Source organism: Carassius auratus, chromosome 26 (assembly GCF_003368295.1).
Source record: "Carassius auratus strain Wakin chromosome 26, ASM336829v1, whole genome shotgun sequence".
NCBI classification, from domain to species: Eukaryota; Metazoa; Chordata; class Actinopteri; order Cypriniformes; family Cyprinidae; genus Carassius; species Carassius auratus.
In genome coordinates, this window is record NC_039268.1 from 14,621,938 (window position 1) to 14,636,528 (window position 14,591).

At 37.1% G+C, this 14,591-nt stretch overlaps 2 protein-coding genes across 2 annotated transcripts in view; both read left to right on the forward strand.

The window, feature by feature from the left end:
- The first annotated feature begins 2,896 nt into the window (after window positions 1-2,896).
- Window positions 2,897-8,971, forward strand: as3mt (arsenite methyltransferase). The gene is made up of 11 exons (XM_026204397.1): window positions 2,897-2,987; window positions 3,227-3,263; window positions 3,496-3,623; window positions 4,422-4,572; window positions 4,902-5,038; window positions 5,152-5,221; window positions 5,406-5,487; window positions 5,971-6,102; window positions 6,513-6,655; window positions 7,223-7,354; window positions 8,512-8,971. Exons 1-11 carry the CDS (start codon window positions 2,962-2,964, stop codon window positions 8,614-8,616), a joined length of 1,143 nt encoding a protein of 380 aa, XP_026060182.1. The 5' UTR covers window positions 2,897-2,961; the 3' UTR covers window positions 8,617-8,971.
- A 204-nt stretch (window positions 8,972-9,175) lies between these two features.
- The window catches only part of LOC113044414 (metal transporter CNNM2-like), a 32,127-nt gene continuing 26,711 nt past the window's right edge, over window positions 9,176-14,591 (forward strand). Inside the window, exon 1 of the mRNA XM_026204392.1 lies at window positions 9,176-12,186. Within this exon, the coding sequence (XP_026060177.1) occupies window positions 10,701-12,186 (1,486 nt within the window). The 5' untranslated portion in view covers window positions 9,176-10,700. The remainder of the gene's footprint in view (window positions 12,187-14,591) is intronic.

A 14,591-nucleotide genomic window follows, 5' to 3' on the forward strand; every position in this document is an offset into this window, starting at 1 on the left:
CTATGTAATCATACGAGTTCTGGCGCAGTTCATATTTTTATCTGTTTATCTTGTTATGAAAAAAAAAAAAAAAACTTATCGTGACACTGTTCATTAAACGCAAATCTAAACAAAGTGTAAGTGTTTTGTTACGTGTTTTTTTCCCAAAGCGGTAGGGATTCTGATTCGTTCCAGTGACTCGAATCTTTGAATCAGTTCACTAACAAGATCCGTTCAGTGGTCCTTTTTGACTTAGTGCAGTGAACGGACAGTAGTGAAGAATTTTACTCCGCTCTAAAAGTACTTTTCAAATGTCAGTAGGCTACTTTAACGAGTGTTTTTCTTAAAAAAATAATAAATAAATAAAAAGTAATCAAGAAAGTAATACTTTTTTTTTTTTTTTTTTTTTTTATACATTATAGTAATACATTTGACAGCATATTTATTTATTTATTTTTAAATAACCGTTTGTACACTTATAATCACCGCACTTCTCGTTCAGTCGGTCGAAGGCCTCGGTTCAAGAAGGAGAGGTCACAGTACATTTAGTTTGTTTATGAACGAGATGTTCTAGTTCACTTTGTTCACAAACGATGTCTCGTTCAGTAAGTGTCGTAAGTCTTCTTGCCAGCGTCTCGTCTTCAAACCAAAAGCAGATATAAGTCCTTTCTTTTACTGTCTATGTATTAGTCCTGCTGGGGCTGGTGCTCTCTCTGGCAGCGGCAGGTCCCAGCGCAACTTCCGGAGGCATCCCCAGATGCCATGGCAGCTGCAACCAGTCATTTCTGTTTTATTTTTAAATAAAATATTTGATGAGGATGCATATTATATACCAGCAAGCATATGCGATCAGAATATGAACTAGTTGCATTCATATTGCTATATTATACTCTAAAAAGCACATACTAATGCCTTATTATTATGTGTGACCATATTCTACATCTTGCCCTATACCTGAACAGTAGGCTAATAAATAATTAATAATTTAGTGAGGTAAAAGTCAAAGGTTAGTTAATAATGAGAATTGGATCCAAAATAAAAGTGTGACCATATGTACAGGTGCATCTCAGTAAATTAGAATGTTGTGGAAAATTATAATTTATTTCAGTAATTCAGCTCAAATTGTGAAATTCTAGTATTAAATAAATTCAATGCACACAGACTGAAGTAGTTTAAGTCTTTGGTTCTTTTAATTGTGATGATTTTGGCTCAGAAAAACATTGCTCCATTGTGCTTTTTTGGAAACCAAAGTCACTGCACCTGTTTACCAAGAAATTTTTGGAGCACTTCATGCTTCCTTCTGCTGACCAGCCTTCTGAAGGCGCTGATTTCATTTTCCAGCAGGATTTGGCACCTGCCCACACTGGCAAAAGCACCAAAAGTTGGTTAAATGACCATGGTGCTGGTGTGGTTGACTGGCCAGAAAACTCACCAGACCTTAACCCCATTGATAATCTATTGTCAAGAGGAAAATGAGAAACAAGAGACCAAAAAATGCAGATGAGCTGAAGGCCACTGTTAAATAAACCTGGGCTTCCAGACCACCTCAGCAGTGCCACAAACTGATCACCTCCATGCCACGCTGAATTGAGGCAGTAATTAAAGCAAATGGAGTACATGTACAGTAAATCAACATACTTTCCAGAAGGCCAACAATTCACTAAAAAGTTTTTATTATTTTTTAAATATTTTTTTATTTATTTATTTTGATTATTGGTCTTCTAAAGTATTTGTTGAGATAGTGAATTGGTGCATTTTTGTTAAATGTGAGCCAAAATCATCACAATTAAAAGAACCAAAGACTTAAACTACTTCACTGTGTGTGCACTGAATTTATTTAATACACAAGTTTCACAATTTGAGTTGAATTACTGAAATAAACTTTTCCACAACATTCTAATTTATTGAGATGCACCTTTATACTGATTTTCATTATAAAATAACTGTTAAATTGTTTGCAAAAAAACGTATGAAAATTACACATGGTTTTGCAACAAATAAAAAAGGTAATTACAGTTAAAATGTTTTGCTACACTCACTATAGTTTAAGCATGCTTTTTGTAGTAAAACTGTAGTTATACAAATTGTAATAAAAACATTCCATTTTTCGGTGATCCCACATTTTCCTATATTCATTTAAATTCTATACTTAATTGAACTGCCCAGTTTCCGTTTATCACTTTATTAATTTGCACGCATGAAATGAATGTAAAATAATCTGCCAAAATTTACATAACATCAAAGCCGCAATGATCATATTATAAGATGAATAAATGTATGATGTTTCTTTGATGTATGGCTACTGCCATCAGTCGTGGCAATGGAGGTAGGGTCTCTTTAGGGGGAAAAAATGGATGAGAAAGTTATCGATATTACAAAAATATACAAAATGTGACATTGAAAAGTGTAACATTTTTTAAAAAAAGTAACAGTCCAACAGCGACACCCGCTGTTAAAGTTAAAAAGAACAGCTGAACATCAGTTGACAAATAAAATATATTGTATTGTTACTGCATTTTGCTATTATTTTAGAATAAATGTAAAGACACTAGTTTGATTCGATTTCATATATATATAATTATTATTTTTTTTTATATTTGTTTAAACAGGGAAATGTGACAACAGAGAGGTTATAAGGGTGTATATACATAGTGTAGTTTTTACCGAGCAAACAGCAGAAACGGAGAGAAGGACCTTGGCAGATGTCTCGAACTCTGGCTGGCAGAGATGCCACCGGAAGTGGCGCTGATCCAGATCGACTTTAAGTTATCAAACTGTAGTATTTTGTAAATGTATTAATTTGAACCCTTATCTTCGTATAAATAATTATATAATATTTTGTTATTGCATTATGTCTCATTTACTGCAATACTTTATGCATAATCATCATGACAGTAGTTCGGTCTCCAGTATTGCTCTCTGATTGGCTGACCGTGTTACGGAAGTCGCGAGAAAAAACACCTTCTCGTTCAACATTTAATCATGGCAGACGGACGTACAGCAGCCAGGTAAAACTGTTTTTGTTGTATATTTATTGTTACTCAGTAGTCTAATATTTTACATTTGATTCGCAATATGATTCAAGCAGACAAAGTGACTGGGCTGTCAGTATCTTGCCCACTCTTGGTAATAACAAATAGATTTTTACGTTAACTTATGAAGCGACTGGAGTAACTTAGCCCAACAGCTATTCTGTTACACAACAAAGTCAAGCATTCGCAGTACAATGTCTTATTGTTGTTCACAGTAACACTGCAGTTGCAAGTGTCTACAATGACGTTAAGGTATGTTTTTTTCCGAACTTGAAAACCAAAACCAATTTGACTTTTAAGGGCTGTACAACTTAAAGTGGTTTTGTGTGACAAAATGAAAGTAATGTTATCAGTGCTATCTTCTACAGCCCAAATCGCAGCCAATACACCTAGTTACCATAATAACATTAATATTGTAATGGCTGGATTGTGTTAAACACGTTTAATGCTCAGAATGGTGTGCAATTCTGAATCTTTAATACAGGAATACTATGGAAAGACACTGAAGAAGACATCTGATCTGAAAAGCAATGCCTGTGTCCCGTCTGCCAAGCCTGTTCCTGCATACGTGAGAAAAGTCATAGCTGAGATCCATCCAGATGTTGCTGCAAAGTGAGGATTACTTCGATGAATGTTGTGATGATACACATAGAAGATGTATTTGTGACATAATGAAGAGGGAAGTACTGTAATGGCCTCAATAAGCTCATAAACCATATAATGTCACTTTTAGTTTCAGTCTGAAAGAAAGACAAGTGATTTACTGAAATTATCATTTATTTCCTTGGTATATTTATGTATTTGGGTGAAAAACTGTTTGGGAACTGTAAGATAGAGAAGGGTCTTACGCTCACCAAGGCTGATAAAAAAAAAAAAATACAATAAAAACAGTTAGAGTAGTATTATTAAAAATGTTAATGTTTACAATAATTATATATAAACCATGGTGCATTTTTTCTGGATTATTTGATTATTAGAAAGTTCAAAAGAACGTCATTTATTTGATAGGGAAACCTTTTTGTAAAATTTTAAATGTCACTTTTGATCAATTTAATGCATCCTTTGTGAATAAAAGTGCTCATTCTTTCAAAAGGAAAAGTCTTTATGTAAAACTATACTATATAAATTCATATATACATACATATATTGCTATGAATTAAAGCTCTACCTAAACACCTAATCTATTGGAAATCTGTTCTCATTAATAAGGAATAATCATAAATCAATATTCAGATTTCAGTGGGCTTAAAAGAGTCACTTTCCCTGATGATATACTGCATCTAAAATAAATGATATATCAAATCTAAAAACATAGCCAGAAATTGATATAAGATTATATGAAAATAAGATTGATATGAATTCGTTATATAGCTTTATTCTGATGATTCAGTACTGACCCCTTGTTGGCAGGTACTATGGCTGTGGTCTGGTGGTCCCTGAGTGTCTGGAGTGCTGCAGCGTGCTTGATCTCGGCTGTGGGAGCGGACGGGACTGCTACATGCTCAGCCAGCTTGTAGGAGAGAAGGGACGTGTCACAGGCATCGACATGACTGAAGATCAGGTAAATTCACTTCAGGTTTCAGATGACTCTGTAATGCGGTAATGCAGGCTTTTGCTACAGGTTCATTTATTAGTACACCGTTAGCAAACCTGTACTTCTGCTTTTCAATTAAAAAAAGCAAACTGATCATTTAAAAAGCATGCCCTTTTAAAATATACAGTTGTATTGTTTGATTGTTTTTTAAACAAAATATGAGATTAAGAATTAGACATTAAATATTGTAATTGATAGCACTAATAAATATATATTTTTTATGTACTATCCTAAATGCATTTGACATAATGGCGAAAACAGTGCATGTGAACTGCTCAGATGTCTTTGTTTTACAGCTTGAGGTGGCTAGGAAATACATTGATTACCACACACAAAGATTTGGTTATAAAAAGCCAAACGTGAACTTTGTTCAAGGCTACATTGAGGCCTTGGCAGAGGCCGGTCTGGAGGAGAAGTCGTATGATATCATCATGTAAGCTTTCAAAGTTTCATAATAGTTGCCTATTTGTGAAGATTATTTGCTGATGCGGAACTGTTACCGTAGTTAGCAATTTATTGGCAGTCTTTGTTCTTGTCTTTCAAAAGCTCAAACTGTGTGGTGAACCTGTCACCAGATAAAGCCAGTGTCCTGAGGGAGGCTTACCGCGTACTGAAGGTATTTCCAGTTCACGCCGAATTATTTTTTAAATCAGATTTTTTTTCCAACCCTGACTCTCAGATGCTATAATAATATCCTAGAACCCTTAAAATAAACATATTACTTTATTTCAAATATGCATATCTGCATAACTTTATCTCATTAATTAATAAACAAGGAGGTTGATCTGCTTTGTCATTAGGATGGAGGGGAACTGTACTTTAGTGATGTTTATAGTGATGCTAGAATCCCCGAAGACCTCAAGGCCAACAAAGTGTTATGGGGTAGGAAAGAACATCAAAACTTTTTGTCCAAATTTTCTTTTTTTAAAAAGTTCTTACAATATCCCAATCTGCCTTCTACATATCAAGGTTTTAAAGGGATTTAATTCGGAGCAGAAAGTCTTACATTTATTAAGTCACAGTGTTGCATGTATTGTCGAAAAATGAAATGAAATCTTCCTCAGTTGTTTTTGTCAAGCTTATTTTCTTGTAAAACAAAGCAGAAATAAATGGAGATCCATTTTAAGTTTGTATTCTAAAATGTATAATACAACAGCTAATACAACTCATTATGCTGCCTAGACATTTATATTTGCAACAGATGATGCATTGTGTTCTCTTAAATGTATTCCTTACACTTTCTTTACTTGGTCTTAAACCTAAAATCATAAAACCCGCAGAAACCCTGCTTTCTAAACATTGCAAGTTTAACTTTTCTTGTGTTGAATGTCACTGATTGAGTCTTCTTTGCTTTGTATTGATCAGGTGAATGTCTCAGTGGAGCATTATGGTGGGAAGACCTGATACGACTGGCTGAAGAGGTTGGCTTCTGTAAACCCAGACTGGTTACTGCTAGTATCATCACTGTGAGCAACAAGGAACTAGAGAAACTGCTTGGTGAGATGCTTGTTCAAATATGCCACCTTCTTATAGTAACAGTTATGATTTTCAGTTCAAGAACACTCTTCCTCGATGGTCTGGAGGAAATTACTGCTCTTATACCACAGTTACCACATTATGTACCACATGTGGGATTTTGTACCTAAAAAGTTCTTATGTGTAGAACTATTGAGTTTCCACCACTGAAAAAAAAAAAACATCCAAAGCCTCTGTTGCTAATTTGAAAGTGGTTCAAAGTTTAGAATTGAATCAAAAAAATAAAATAAAAATAAAACTGATGCCATGATCATTTGAACACTGAGAGGATTTCCCCCTCATATTATATACATTTTTTTGAAATAATAATAAAAAAAAAAAAGTCATAATTGTCTAAGTTCATAGTTTTACTTTGAGTTGAATTTGTTTAGGTGACCACAAATTTGTGTCAGCCACATACCGGCTCTTCAAATTACCGAAAGGTTCAGAGAAGAAGTCCTGTCTGGTCATGTACAATGGAGAAATGACCGGTGTGGAGGAAAGCTTCGAGTTTGATGCCCAGTATACCTTTAAGGTGTGTAGATACATCTAGATCTGCTTTACTCCTTCAACAGAGCTCAAAATGAATATAAGGTCCAGCAAATTGTCCCCTAATTTATTCCAATAGTTAATATTTTTTAATAAATGAACAGTAATGTCAGAATAACATCCAAATGGCTTAGCTGTGTTTGAATCATGACTAACTATACCTTGTGTGATATTGTTTTTCTAAGAAAAAGGATGCATTACATTGATCAAAAGCAATATTAAAGACATTTAAAATGTTACAAAAGATTTCTATTTCAAATAGAGAAAAAGTTTATTTTGACCTTCAACGAATTGTGAAAAAGTGTCATGGTTTCCACAAAAATATAAATCAGCTGAATTATGAAACTTATAACACAATTATAACAGAATAAATCACATTTTAAATGCTTTACAATAGAACTGTTTTTTTTTTTTTATTATTATTATTTGGACCAGTAAATGAAGACTTCTTCAGAAAAACAGAAGAGACTTCTTTCAAAAACTGACCCAAACCTTTAAACCGTTGTGTATGTTGTGAACAAGAATGGTCATGACACTGTAGTCTTTTCTCTAGGTAGATAAAGAGACATGGGTTGATGATGATGTGGCCAGCATCTTGAGCAACTCCAGATTTTCTGGAGAATTTACATTTCGGCATCAGGGGCTGAAAACCTCCGGCTCTGGAGAATGCTGGGCCAAACCCAAGGTAAGTGACTCATTTCCTAGCAGTGTGTTAAACATGCCTCATTTTCTTAGTCTTACAATACTATGCCTTTGCATAATGCTCAAATTGAGTTTTTGTTGCAATTTTAGACTAATCAGCTTTCAAAATAACAACTTGCATTCAAAATATTTCTCATTGGACCCACTAAGTTGCTTTAGTCTGATCAGTCACAGACACACAAGGTTATCCAGCTGTAGCAAAAAGCTTTGGCCACAGAGAATTGGCCTTCCTTTCGAACAAAGAATGGCATCTTATCAGTGCTTGTGGTGATTCAGTCCCTTCAAACACAAGGAAGGATTATTTTTAGAATTACTTACAACACCAAAGAACTATTTTAGAAATGCTGACTTATAGTTTTGTGCCTTGTTTGGATTTATTCTTGATCTAAAAAGATTCCTGACATGCTTCAGCTGTTTTTACCTTTACACATGGTCGTTTTAGACCAGAGTTTTTCAAACTTTTTGATACCCCAGCCTCACAAAATGTGATGGTCCCAGTTAAATGCAGCTATATATCTTCAAGTATTAAAAATCATATGTATTATTATGAGAAAAATACTTTATTAAAGTATACTCACAATGTATTTATGGAGATCTGGCTGGCCAAAAAAAAGTTAATACTGAAAAGTTAAGGATTGGAGGATTATTGTAGTGATTATTGTTGACCTTGTTTCCGATGAGTTATATGTTTAGCAACAATTCTTTTAACCCTAGCTAATATAGTGCATAGATGTTAAACAACCATACTAAAAGACATACTCATGTAATCAAGGACAACAATGGCAGAATTCACCAGGCTTCATTTATGTAATAGTTATTTGATGAGCTTGAGGCTTGAGGATTGGTGGCCAAGCTTTCACAAATTGAGCCTGATGACTCTTGCTATTGTTACATTGGTACATCTTCCCATATATATATATATATATATATATATATATATATATATATATATATATATACAAACTGCATCAGTTAGTGTAAACATACAACATGCAATAATAATAACATAAATATGGTGAACCTGCATAATAAATCAGTGTCAGTAAATACCAAAATGATGTCAATTAGGAATAAAGTGTACTTTGCACCACTGAGAATCTTCCTCTCTCTCTCTCTCTCTCTCTCTCTCTCTCTCTCCAGGCAGTGTCAGTCAATCCCTTTGAGCTGCTCCAGCAGTTGGGCAGTGCAAGTGTAGCTCCTTCCACTGGGGCGTGCTGTGGAGACCAGAAATCATGCTGCCAGTAATCCCAGCTCATTTCAATGCAGTATTCTTCGATTTGGACTCGAAAAGAACACATTTGTTGTTAATTGTGACCGTGATTGTGTATACAATTTAACATTACTCTATACAGTAATATAGTATTACTTATAATTTTGTGATAGGCAACACAAAGAAAAATCAAGAAGAAATCAATCGATCTTGTAATGGCTTAAATGCATCTGTAATCATACTGATAAATGTATTTCATTGACCAGTACCTCGCACAGGTCTATATTGTTGCATAATCTAAAGCTTTCACCTGGCAGGTTGAATCTTTATTGTAGTTTCTGTTGTGTTGCCAAGTTAACTGAAAACACAAATGTCTTGAACGTCTTCAAATAATCTTGAACTTTTGTAATCAACCCACTGCTGTAATAAAAGTGTTTTTTAGCTGACTGCCTGGGTATTACTATCAGCTGTAGCATTCAGATGTGATATACATTTAAATAAATCATTTAATGATTCTGACATGCAAATCATTTTTCTAAAATGTAATCTAGCTCTTTCCCTCAAGGGTTCACAACAGGGCTTTCAGGTGGAAGGGGAACTCATCTACCGTTTGCTCCCATTCTGGGACCGGTGTTCTTTTCTTTTCTTTTTTTTTTTTTTTGAAAAAGAACAGAAATTGAGTTATTTATGGAAACTTCTGCAGAGTTCCTGTAAAAAGTGATTTATTTATTCTGTCTAATTTACTGAAAGTGAACTTTCACTGCCTGGCTGTGAAGATTGTAGGATTGTGAAATTTAATTAACGATCAGTCAACTTTCCTACAGTCTGGACTGATCTCTGATCCCTGATAATGATAAAATGTTCACTATATGGAGATCTGAGTCCATGATTATTTTTATATCCTTTCATAGGTTTTGCACGTCTTGCGTTTCTTAAGATCCCTCTAATCCCTGCCTTATCTATGCAAGGTACATACAATATAAGTTTTTGTGTTGTCACAATTCATTTATAGCATTGTTAATTTTTTTTAGGATGACTGGGTGTGTATTCAACTATGAGCACCTTTATGCCTCGGGATGATAATTTTATTTTATTTTTTTCTAATTGTTACAGTATGTGGAGGTCATGTTAACCTTTTATCATGCCTTTGAAATATTTTTTGTCTACATTTATCAATTTTATTTTCATTTTTTAATGTAAAGATTTTGTGTTACGCTTGTCACAGACCCAGACATTCAATGTCAAACTATTAAAATCCAAAATAAATATGTCTTCTTGCATGATATGTGGTGTAGTGGACTATGCACACGCTTTGGACGTGTGTCCCCGAGATGTTGGGGGTGAGGTCCATTCTTACCCCTACTTTCCTTTTATTTGTTTAGGCCTATTTATTTATTTTTTAGCAAAATAAGATATAGGATAGGCCTATATATAGGATATAGTTACATCTTGTGAAACGTTAGTGATCCAAACTGTGATGCAATTTAGGACAGCTACATTATGATATGCCTTCCCCCTTTTTTTTATTCCACAGTGACATTTGCACCACAGAGTGCTATCGGACACATTCAGACACAATAATTATCCTAAGATGCTTGTATCCACTTAAACACAAGACCAATTAAAGAAACCAGTGAAAAGCGTGATTTCGTTTGATTTTTCAGAAGTCCACAGGACGTCCCTACGCTGTTGAAGAAACACTATAATCTTATTAGTTGTTTACTACATTTCGAGAGTGTATATTGGCACAATTTAAAGATGCTGTCAGCAAAGAACCCTCTCAAAACACCAAAAACAGTCACGAGGAGTTTGAGGAAACTCCTGTTTGCGCTATTTGCATTAAGTGCCACTATTTAAGGAGCTCATTGGCTGCTCCGGCGGCGCAAGCCCCGCCCCCGCCCAGCTGAGCCTCCGGATTGGCTGCTCCGCTCGCCTGTCACCGAGACACCAGCGGAGGCACGAGTTCGCGCTGCTCTCGCTGGAGTGTGATCAGTTTGAGCCGCGTAGCGGGGCTCAGCGAGACCTGATGCACAAGTCAAGGCGACGCGCAGCGGTGATGAAGCCGGATTGGCTCTGATTTTTAAAAGCCCTTTCATTCAAGAGGCTGTCCATTATCAACATGGCAGAACCGTCGTATCCAGTACCCCCTCGAAAAATGGCGTCACTTAGCCGGGTCCGAGCTTTAACTCTGATTTTCTTAACTGCAAGCAGTTATTTAATTACTCCCACAAGTGGCAAGGAAGGAGGGGGAGAGGAGACGGTCATCATCGGGCTGAGACTTGAGGACACGGACGACATTTCCTTCATGGACAGGGGCTATCTGCGGGTCAGCGAGAGGTCTCGGGTGAGATTGAGGGTGTACGGGCAAAACATCAACAATGAGACGTGGTCCAAAATCGCCTTCACGGAGCACGAGAGGAGCCGAGTGATTGGCACCATTGACAGATCCTCGGGGGACAACAAGAGTCAGGAGGACACGTCGGGCTTGCACCCCTGTGGCATCAGGACCTCGGATATCCTCATCCTGCCCAACATCATTCTGAACCGCAAGACATCTGGCATCGTGGAGCTCGAGGTCAAGCCTCTGCGAAAGACTGAGAGGAGCAAAGCGTACTACCTGTGCATCGCCACCTCCACACCTGCCGCGGCGGGCGCGCACGACCCGTGGACGGAGAACACGTGGATCTATCACGACGGAGAGGACACCAGAGTGATCGTGGTGGAGGAGAGGAAGTTCCTGCTCCCTTTCTGGCTCCAGGTCTTCTTCATTTCCACGTTGCTCTGCCTCTCGGGCATGTTCAGCGGCTTGAACCTGGGTCTGATGGCGCTGGATCCCATGGAGCTGCAGATCGTCCAGAACTGCGGGACGGAGAAGGAGAAGAACTACGCCAGGAAGATCGAGCCCGTCAGGAGCCAAGGAAACTACCTGCTTTGCTCGCTTCTTCTGGGGAATGTTCTGGTCAACACCACCTTGACCATCCTGCTGGATGATATCGCCGGTTCTGGATTGATAGCTGTAGTGATGTCCACCATCGGCATCGTCATATTTGGAGAGATTGTGCCTCAAGCGATATGTTCACGACACGGTCTTGCTGTGGGAGCGAATACAATCTTCTTGACCAAATTCTTCATGCTCCTCACTTTCCCCGCGTCCTATCCGGTAAGTAAACTGCTCGACTATCTCCTCGGACAGGAGATTGGTACGGTGTACAACCGAGAGAAGCTCTTGGAGATGTTGAGGGTCACGGATCCTTATAATGACTTGGTGAAAGAGGAGCTGAACATCATTCAGGGCGCGCTGGAGCTCAGGACTAAGACCGTGGAAGATGTCATGACCCCGTTGCGCGACTGCTTCATGATCGCCGGCGACGCGTCGCTCGATTTCAACAGCATGAGCGAGATCATGGAGAGCGGCTACACGCGCATCCCGGTGTTCGAGGGCGACAGGTCCAACATCGTGGACCTGCTGCTCGTCAAGGACCTTGCGTTTGTGGATCCCGACGACTGCACCCCGCTGAAGACGATCACCAAGTTCTACAGCCATCCCTTACATTTCGTCTTCAACGACACTAAACTCGACGCGATGCTGGAGGAGTTCAAGAAAGGTGAGAGAGAGGCTGACGATGTTGGTCGCATCGAATGTTTTCTTACTAGGCTATGTAAAAGTTGTATTGTTATTTGAAAACGAGACTAGTTATGTATCTTGTCATATTCCAAAGCAGTCGCGTGTCTTTTACGCACAGGCTATTACGCACGACTAAAAGAGTTAGATTTCATTCATAGTTACAGATGCAACATTGCTTATAATTCAAAAAAACAAAAAAACAAAAAAAAAAACACAACAACAAAAAATTGTCTATTCAGATATCTAACCTTGATTTGCGTAGTTCATTCTTTCAATTAAGTAAGGAAAGGTACTCTTTGATTTAGATTTATTGATTAAATTAGTAATTTAATACCCTGAGCACATATATGTCCACAATCGTCATGTTCATCCCTTGTTATTGTTTAAAATATTCTGTCTTCCCCGTTTTTTATCATCTATAAGGATTCAAATTTCCTAAAATTGGGATGAACGTTTAAATGTTGTCTTAACTTTTGAGGAAAATCAGTGGTGCCAAACATACAGTAGCCTACATTTTGCAGTAATATATATACATTTGCAATTTGTTGTCATTTGAAATAATGTGAACTTTTGACAGGGTCTAGTTTATCCATTTCAGAGTTTGCTAAATACTTCCTCTCCATACCCATATTGTTTCCTCCTCCTTAAGTGTTCCTACACTATTTAAAACTATTTGGAGCTTTATTTGACCCTCACTTGCTGCCCCCAGGACCCTGCAAACACATTATAATGTGCCTGAGTACAGGGAAGTGCTTGCACTAAGTGCGGTATCTTGATGTGCCCTCACATAGCTAAGGGTTAATGCTTGTGGCAGAGGTGAGAATGTAGTGATGCAATGGAAATACACTGCAGGTGTACTCACAGTTGCTAAAGGATGACTCAGGGGGGTTATTAGGTGTAATACTTCATAATGCATGAAATAACATGCCACTTCAGCAGTCTGTGTTTTGTGTTATGAAGGGACAACCGCGAGAATCTGGATGGTAACTTTCTAAGTGTAGTTGAAAAAGAATTTGGAATTTAGAAAATAGTTTTAAAAGGTCATTATTTCGGTGTAAAGAAAATAAGGGAAACTGCATTTAACAACATGTTCCACCAAACACAGAACATAAGAGTAGATTTGCAGTTTATGGTGCGAATCAGACTCTAATGTACAGACATTATAATTTTGCCTTATAAGTAAGTTTAATGACATCATGCCCACCCCTGCAAGTCTGATGTTTTATTTAAAGTTGAACCAGCTTACAAGTATTATCAAAATTAACTATATTAGTGTATTTGATCGTATCATTAAAACGTTTTTTTTTTTTTAATTATTTATTTGACTGTTCTGGGAAAAGTCATTCATGATTGCTACAAGAATACTTGGAGATTATAAGAATTTGAGCAAGCTTGGCTATGACTGTGACTCTTTTGTTCTTGGCTGCTCTCCAGAGGAAACTCACCATTGGCTGTTGGTTTTCTAATGACTGATTAGGGGAGTGGGCACAAAGTTTCACGTCAATCTGGCCATGGTTCGAGCACTCTCTCAGTTCAAAGTGCTTTGTATTGTAAGTCAGTGTTAATTAATCTAATGCCTCTTGTGGAGCTGAACAGCCATCCAAAGTAGGAACAAAATGCATCACTCCAGCCAAGCACACCTTCAAACTCTAATTTGTTTCTTTTTGATGTTGCTTTTTGAGTGCCGAAAGTGGCTTTTTTTATTATTTCTGCTGGTGACTGAGATGATAACTTTGAAACATGAGGAAGATGATACTCAATTCTGACAGAAGAAAACAGACTCAGTTGTCTCGTAATGGTCAACTCACTGGGGGTCCAAATGAAAACTGCTTCTGACTGCAATCATGACCTTGAAGGTCAGCCTTAAAATTCCTGGAGCTACAGACTAGTTCCTGTATGATTGAAATAATTAGTGTGTCATAAAGGGCCCCCTGCCAAACAGCGGTTTTGTGTTTAATGAGAATGGCATTGTTCATCATCTGGGCTTAACCCAAAGCGGTGTAGTTCAGGAGGAACTTTTTTTCTCTCGTAGCATGCTGCGAGTATATGATGTTTATTTGTTGGCATATTTCTTATTATTTGCTGGAAATCGTGATAAAATATTTAAATAAATTAAGTACTATAAGGATCAATGTCAGACAGTTAAACAAAACTTTCCTTTTTGGGCCAGTGCTGCTATTAAAAATATTCATATTACTACCAATTATAAAAATGCCTTAAAAAAACAGTATTTTAGGGTGAGGCCACTATTGGCTCAACTAGCCAACCATAAAAAAAAAAAAACAGCCCTGTCTATTGCCAATTCATACATATTTGATGAGGTGGCTAATTTGTATGCATTTTTATGACCTCATTCATATGACTTTCTATGTTTTGTGAAAAATC